At 40.0% G+C, this 8,717-nt stretch overlaps 1 protein-coding gene across 1 annotated transcript; it reads right to left on the bottom strand.

The window, feature by feature from the left end:
- Positions 1 to 595: 595 nt before the first annotated feature.
- LOC140070137 (olfactory receptor 12D1-like) lies at positions 596 to 1,525 on the bottom strand. The gene has a single exon (XM_072116470.1). It carries the CDS (start codon positions 1,523 to 1,525, stop codon positions 596 to 598), a length of 930 nt encoding a protein of 309 aa, XP_071972571.1.
- Positions 1,526 to 8,717: the final 7,192 nt, after the last annotated feature.

The following is an 8,717-nucleotide window of genomic DNA, read 5'->3' as shown; positions in this document are numbered from 1 at the left end:
ACATCTAAAAAGGGGAGTCACAACTCAATATAAGCCTACATGTTTTTAAGTGATGTATGAAATTCAGAATTTTGTGTGGCCAACCAATTAAGCAATGTGGTAGAAGAATCTGAGAAATCTGTAAGTTCTCTGTGGTGCTTCCCCAATGCGAAAGGATAATCACAAGATAAATAAAGTGTCTCAAAAAAAGCACATACTTTCACATCGGAATCATGGGTTGTACCTTCCAAAAGGCTAGCAGGGCCTCAGGGTGGCCCATCTATAGGAAAGATGAAACATAATCAGAAGTATAGTAAGCCACTATAAATAATGCATATGGAGAGACCACCCAGTTGGGCCTATGGTATACCACATCAAACACTGGTTCTAGGGGTCGTCCAAGCCCCAGTCATAGAGGCAAGCCAACCGGTCCGGTTCAATAGTAGAGATATACGTAAAAAGTTTTGGGTTATCATTTTCTCAAGTGGCTGTCCCTGTCAACAAAAAAATTTGCCAATACCATTTTACATCTGCAACAAATATGGCACAAGGAAATCCGCTGATATGTTGTTGGTGGCGATGATCATGTGTTTCTTATGCTATTTTGCAATTTGTTTCAGTTAGATCTTTTAAACAAATTCTTGAAAGCTTTCTTCATATCTTTATTTCTTAATGTATATATAATTGGGTTTAAAGCTGGAGTTATGACGGTGAAGATAATGGCAGCTGCTCGGTCTTGATCCAAAGAGTCTTTTCTGGTGGGCAGAGCGTAGGTGAAAATAGATGTTCCATATTGGAGAGTCACCACGGCAAAATGAGCGCTACATGTAGACAGTGCACGTCTTCTTCCCTGTGATGTTTTTATTTTGAAAAGATATCTACTAATAAAAATGTAGGAGAGGATAGTCAACAATAAGGTTGTTGTAGCTAGTGTTCCAGCAACCCTAAGAAGAAGCTTCGAATTAAGAGATACATCGGTACAGGCCAAGGCAAGCAAAGGTTTAACATCACAAAAGAAATGTCTGACTATATTCGGTCCACAAAACGGAAGTCTTGCAGTCATTATGGTGTGTAACGAGGCATGGGAAAATCCAATAATCCAGGATACTGAGGATAAACTAACATAGGCTTTTGTATTCATGATGGCTGTGTATCTCAAAGGATGTGCAATGGCCACATATCTATCATAGGACATGACTGAAAACAATGTGACTTCAGTAGTACCAAAGAAATGGAAGAAAAGTACTTGCAACATACAACCATAATATGAAATGATCTTCTTCTGTGACACAAGATCAACAAGCATTTTGGGCACAACCACTGATGAGAAACAGATGTCAAGGAAAGCCAGGTTCCTCAAGAAGAAATACATGGGTGTTTGGAGAGAAGCATCACAAGTAGTGATCGTCAAAATAAACAAATTTGCTGTCAGGTTTATTATATATAATAACAAAAAACATAAGAAAATGACTACTTGAAGATCTACTTGAACTTTTAGGCCAGTCAAGACAAAGTTAGTAACTGGGGTGGAATTTTTAGAGTTCATGGTATCTGTTATATCTGGAAGCTAACATAGTTAAACAAACACAGTCAATATGTTTTATAGACAGAGTTTATTTATAAAACAAATTCTATGTTATAAAAAAATAATCAGAAAATTATTGAAAGAATAAAAATTATATGAGTCAATAAATGGGCACTAAGGATTCTGCTGCGGCTTAGTAAAAGCCAGCAGGAGATATTTCTAAAAAAAAAAACCTTCAGGAGATGTTCTTATTCGGAGTGAATATTCTTGTGATTTATCAGAAATAAAAAATAAAAAAATATTACATTTTTGTTGTTCTTTTAACATAATATTCATATTTTGAGGAGAATTCATCAGTGTGTCACTGGTTCCTTTACTCGAGACCATGTCCCTTAATTTGAGGCCCCCTTTGTCAGACAGGCCAGTAAAGTAAAAAAAAAACTAATGGTCAAAATGCCTTCATAAATATGTACCAAGTACAACCATATATACTCATGTATAAGCTGAGATTTTCAGCACAATTTTTGTGCTGATAAAGCCCCACTTGGCTTATACTCGGTGTTTAAAAACAAAAATGTAGTACTCACCCTCCGGCTCTGACTCCCGGCGTCCTCTTCTCCCCCAGCAGCCCTTAAGGTTCCTGACCGGGCCGGCAGATGCATATCTATGCCATCTGCCAGCACAGAAACCATGACGTAGCAGTGTAGCTGCCTGCTGACGTCATAGTTCTGTGCCGGCAGATCGCATAGACGTGCATCTGCCAGCCTGGCTGGGAAACCGAGGACATGTTGTGGGGAGAAGAGGACACCAGGGGACAACGCCGGAGGATGACTATTAACTTTATTTTATTTTAGGGAGTACTCATCTGGCCATTACATGAAGGGGGGCGCTCGGCTCGTCATTACATGAATGGGGGCACTTGACTGACCATTGGCCATTACATGAATGGGGCACTTTGATGGGTATTATACTAATATACCAATGGGGGTATTCTGCTGCTCATTTTATTAACTGGAGGGGCTGCTGTGCACATTTCATTTATAAGGGGACACTACTGGACAGTTTATTGATGAAGAGAGACTACAGGACATTTTATTAGAGAATAAGGGCTGCATATTTCACCATAGGCTTATACTCGAGTCAATACATTTATCCAGTTTTCTATGGTAAAATTAGGGGCTTATACTCAGGTAGGCTTATACTTAAATATATACGGTAAACGCTTTTTCAGACCCACCACTACAAAAAAATAATAAAACTTGACCGAAATTGTAAACTTTATAAAAAATACAGGTGAAAAAACAGAACTATCTTTGAAAAAACAAAAAGTCTTTTTAGACTTACCTTGTGAATGATTTGGCAGGTATTTAATGTATTTCTTAAAATTTTGCAGCCAATTCAATTTGTTTCCTATCTTCTCTTTTTTGAGTTTATTAATAGGAGATAACAATGAGTTATCCAGGGTCAGTTTTGAGTCTAGAAATCATATAGTTTATACCTTTAGACATTTCTACATCCAGGCATTCCTAAAGATAAGAAATAAATGATAGCACAGTTACTATTCCAGTAATATTAGATATAAATAACATCAGAGTGAACTTTGGATGAATGATAAAAGCGATGAGTAAATGATTGATCACGGGATGTGACCTTTGGTTATCAGGAGTTACAGTAAGTGTAGTTTCACTTTTGTAATCTGCTTAGATCTTTGCATTAGTGGAATTTATCTCTATTGCTCAGGTTTATAATAATAATAATAATAATAATAATAATAAATCTTTATTTATACAGGAGGTCCCCTACTTAAGAACACTCAGCTTACAGTTACAAATGGACCTCTGGATCTTGGTAAGTTACTGCACTTTCGCCCTAGGCTACAATAATCAGCTATAACAGTTATCACAGGTGTCTGTAATGAAGCTTTATTGTTACTTCGGGTTCTTATGAAAACCCAACATTTGAAAATCCAATAGTCACAGAGACTGAGATTACAATTATAAAATATACAGTTCTGACTTAAATACAAATTCAACTTAAGAACAAACCTGCAGAACCTTTCTTGTATGTAACCCGGGGACTGCCTGTATAGTGCAATCAAATTCTGCAGCACTTTACAAATCCGGTTCGGCCCAGACACATAAGTACTTTGAATTGACTCTGATTCTACAAACATACTGTACATGTAAAAAATAAACGGGTTGTCAGAGAGTTTGAAATATTTAATTTCCTGAAATAAATCACATGAAATAATTCACATTTTTAATGGTGGATATGGTGACGCTACGTGGGTCCTTACTTGGGTTTGGTAACATAAGCTGCAACAATGAAATTCTGTACACTCATGTGGATGCTGAAAATACAAAAAAAAATCTGGGGTATTTAGTATCTAGTGCTGGTACAGTGGAAATTGAAGTTCAATATTTAATTTTATTATTATTATTATTATTATTATTATTATTATTATTATTTTTACTGCAGATCATTATGATAAACTTTTGGAGCTCTCTATAAGATTAGGCACTTCTAAGGCCTCTTGCACATGTCTATGATCTTGCCTGGACTGGATGTATAGCACACAGTCGGATTTAGAAGGGAGGGGGAGTGAGCACTCTTCACCACTCCCCTCTCCATTGCAAGCCAAATAGCCAGGTCATGGTTATTGAAACATTTTGTGATCATCCCAACGTGACTGGGTTTGATAGACCTCTATGGGAGTCATGATATGGCCACAATTTATGAGGCTGTATCATGGGGCCCCATATGGTGTTGAGCATGAGGCCTTACCCTGCGATATACCTGTGGCTAAGGCCATGCCTGCAGCCAATAAACCATCCTACTAAGGGCAAACCCAGTATCTTTAACCTGTTAGCAGACCTTGAGTGAGCCGGCAAGGGGAAAACAATGCCTGATTTTGCCTGCAACTGCTGGATGGTCAAGAGGACGGGTGAAGATAATAGAACAAGGTGCCACAGTCATTCAGTCCAAAGTCAGAAAAGAATATCAAAGGAAGTACCAAATTAGAAACTCAAGAGAATGGTCAGCGCTCTTGTTAGCTCCTGCCTACCATGCTCACAGGGATGGACACTGACTCTGTAATATAATATAAAAAATGTAAGAGATTCCCTTCAATTTTTAATCATTTCTAGATCTTCCAAGATCTGTAGATACAAAGCTGCAGACAGTAATAGGAATTGGCTCTGGAGAGCTGTGTAGTCATATATATGTGTATGTCATTAGTAGCCACCTAGCTGTGATTTATATTCTTAGGATTGCAGCTGGACTGGGGGCAAGTCCACAAGCTGCTGTGCTCTTCGATCTCTGCTTTCAAGCTAGTCACCAATCCATACTCTACTGTAATGTATAAACAAAAGCCATCTACTGATCTGAGGTTGGGCTGTGTTCATTGAAGACTTGAGTGTGCCAGAGTGCTTCAGGTCCAGCTACAATCCTGAAATATAAATGTAGTCCTGCTGCTACTAACAAATCTGTATCATACCACAATTCACCAAGGCCAATACCTAACACTGCCTGCAGCTTTGTATGGTCAAGACTGCTGACATATTTCATTTAAACACTTATAGAACATGTTCCCAACGAAAGGATAATATGCGCATGAAAAAGTAGGTAAACAGTTTTTGATCTGAAAAATATCTATGTTCCAATACATAACTTTGTACAACCTACATTAAAATTCCATGTAAACAGGGTCAAAATTCAAATGCCATTTCTAATAAATCCATTACAGAATAGTATAATAAGGTTATTCTTATATGTTTTGGTTAAAAACAAAGGACTGTTTAATTTTACCCCACCCTTGAGGCTATTTTTCTTACATGCATGAAATCTGGAAAATATTACCTTCTTTATTATAAAGCATTTGGTGAGCAATATTTATACAGTAGTCAGTAGAATATTGTCCACGGGGTAATTATAATTTTGAACCCCAATGGATACGCTCAACTTGGGTGTTCAGCAATTACTTCTATTAGATAAAATTATCTTCATTAGATAATATTATCTAGATAAAAGTATCTGCAAGAACATTTTATAAGTAGAAAAAAATTGAAAATAAAAAAGCCCCCGCACTGTCAAGAATGTGCCCTGTCAGAGAAAATAAAAAAATGACAAACTGCATAAAAAAGTATTTATTGCAAACACAGAAACACCAAAAAACAGCATTTGCCAATTTTTTTTTTCCAGATTTTCTACATCAAAAGGGTTTTTTAGTTATACTAGAAAGCCCATGGGAGACAAATATCTTCTATTCCAGATGTGCTAAATGGTGCAAATGGTTATCTTTTCAAATTGTCTAAAATTTGCAACATTTTTCGGTGCAAGAAAACTCCATCCTCCATACAAGAAAATACTGTATATACTTGAGTATAAGCCGACCCGAGTATTAGCCGAGACCCCTAATTTTACCACAAAAAACTGGGAAAACCTATTGACTCGAGTATAAGCCGAGGGTGGGAAAAGCATTGGTCACAGACCCCCCAGTATATAGCCAGCCAGCCCCCAGTAGTATACAGCCCAGCCTGCCCCCAGTAGTATACAGCCCAGCCTGCCCCCAGTAGTATACAGCCCAGCCTGCCCCCAGTAGTATACAGCCCAGCCTGCCCCCAGTAGTATACAGCCCAGCCTGCCCCTAGTAGTATACAGCCCAGCCTGCCCCCAGTAGTATACAGCCCAGCCTGCCCCCAGTAGTATACAGCACAGCCTGCCCCCAGTAGTATACAACACAGCCTTCCCCCAGTAGTATACAGCACAGCCTGCCCCAGTAGTATACAGCACAGTCTGCCCCCAGTAGTATACAGCACAGCCTGCCCACAGTAGTATACAGCACAGCCTGCCCCCAGTAGTATACAGCACAGCCTGCCCCCAGTAGTATACAGCACAGCCTGCCCCCAGTAGTATAGAGCCGTGCACCCAGTAGTATACAGCCGTGCCCCCAGTAGTATACAGCCGTGCCCCCAGTAGTATACAGCCGTGCCCCCAGCAGAATAAAAAAATAAAGTTTTATACTCCCTGACGCGCCGCTGCTGACGTCATACTAGGCGCCGCCCGCGAGAAGAGCATGGCGGCGCCCAGCACGCTGAAGGAAGAAGAACAGCCGGGAAGCCAGAAGAGGAGCCCCGATGACATGGGGGGAGCAGCGCTGCGCATCGGGACCACCGGAGGGTGAGTATATAAGTTTATTATTTTTTTAGTCAATTTTAGTCAGTATTGACTCGTGTATAAGCCGAGGGGACGTTTTTCAGCACATTTTTTGTGCTGAAAAACTCGGCTTATACACGAGTATATACGGTAGTAGGATTGATAAATTACCAAAGAAGCAGAAGGAAAAAAGACAAAGAGAAGATAAATGACCCCCAATGTGTAGCAGAAGCTAGGACAAGGTAAAAAATAAATAAAAGCTACTTACCGTATATACTCAAGTATAATTTTTGGGCTGAAAATTCGTCACTCGGATTATATTCGGATATTTAAAAAATAAAAAATATACTGAGTACTCACCACTCCAATGCCGCGGCAGCGCCTTTTCATTCTGCATGTGTACCGGCGCCAGGTCCATAACAGCTCTGTGGGCAGCGCCTCTTCTTTCTTCATGTCAGCTGCAGGTCCGCAACAGCTGTCACGGACCTCGTCCTGGAGCACGTGAGGAAAGAGGAGGCACTGACCACGGAGCTGTCGTGGACGTGGACCCGGCGCCTGCGCACATGAAGATAGAAGGTGAGCAGCTCAGGGCATCGGAATGGTGAGTGTTATTTTTTTACGGGCAAACTATACCCTACATGGGGCTGGCTATATACTTTAAGGGGCTGGCAAGCTATATACTTCAAGTATCTGGCAGGCTATATACTTCAAGGGGCTGGCAGGCTATATACTAATGGGGGGCTGGCTATATACTACAAGGGGCTGTCAGGTTGTATACTACAGGGGGCTGGCAGGCTATATATTGACTTATACAATAGGTTTTACCAGTTTTTGGTGGTAAAATTAGGTACCTCAGCTAATACTTGGGGCGGCTTATACTTGAGTATATACAGTACCTTTGTGGTATCTTATCTCCTACAGCATGACTCTATGATATGTTATTTACAACCATAACTTGGGTTTCGGTGATCATGTGACTACAGAGGCCAATCACATGATCCAGTGACTGCAGATGATGTGTCCTTGGATTGAGCTTGTTCTCATTCCTTATCTTTATCTTTCTTCCCATTAGGCCCAGACCTTCAAGACTTTTATTCTGGCCACATCTGTCTTTGTGGGGTTTGCCACAACGATATCTTGTGTTCCTTAGTTTCCTTCCTTGTTCCCTGCATCCCTATCCACTAACAGTGTCATTTTTCTGCTGCTTCTTCTATTTTTCCCTGCTCTGTATTATGCCCCCATTCTGGCCCCACATGGTAAACAGTAAACCTCCAAACGTTATATAATTATCACCCAAATATGCCTGCTACATGGTATAATGCTATATATTCTGGCTCCAGAACAGTATATTTCCCCCATTGTGCCCCCACCACATATAATATTGCCCTATCCCTCTCTCCTTTGCCCCCATTGATGGATTGGACAATTTTTCCTCATTATAGAATATCTGAAAGGAACACTCCAGTCAAAGCTAACTCACTAAATTATACATGAAACTGAAGGACTCATTCTCATTGTATTCCTAGAACATTGCCAAGAGTCCTGCTCTTCCGTCCAGGCCCTGCACAGGGTATAATTAAATGAATCAGCTACAACTGGAGTGTTCCTTTAAGCTATGCGTCTATAACATCTCAGTGTAAGCACTAATTGAAATTAAAAGTAATTAGCATAAAAACCACATTTTCACAAATACAGCTTCAGACAGGTTCCCCTAGAACCGTATTAACTAACTGACACCTTTCCATTAGCTTAAAAAAGTTTTCTTCACATTACCATAAATCAACTTTATTTTATATTACCTGGCATCAGAGGGTATGTGGCCTACTCAGCTTCCCCTCACACCTACTCCTCCCCATGTCCCATGTCTCCTGTTAGCATGTCTAGTGACTAGGGTGACATCATCATATCATGCATATATATGATCACATAGCAGTATCATGGCATGATCACAGCATTTCATGTGATCAGATACATACATGGGGTAGACTGTGCAAATGCTGCAACTAGCAGCAGTTCTATAACACTCAGGAAATAGAAGGCAGGATAATGCAAGTAAATC

The sequence above is a fragment of the Engystomops pustulosus genome, chromosome 7, assembly GCF_040894005.1.
Source record: "Engystomops pustulosus chromosome 7, aEngPut4.maternal, whole genome shotgun sequence".
Classification (NCBI taxonomy): Eukaryota; Metazoa; Chordata; class Amphibia; order Anura; family Leptodactylidae; genus Engystomops; species Engystomops pustulosus.
Note: the sequence above shows the minus strand (reverse complement) of the source record. Positions and strands in the feature narration are given on the sequence as shown.

Excerpts from the sequence above, each read along its gene's own strand:
- LOC140070137 (XM_072116470.1), bottom strand. The coding sequence starts at position 1,525 with ATGAACTCTAAAAATTCCACCCCAGTTACTAACTTTGTCTTGACTGGC.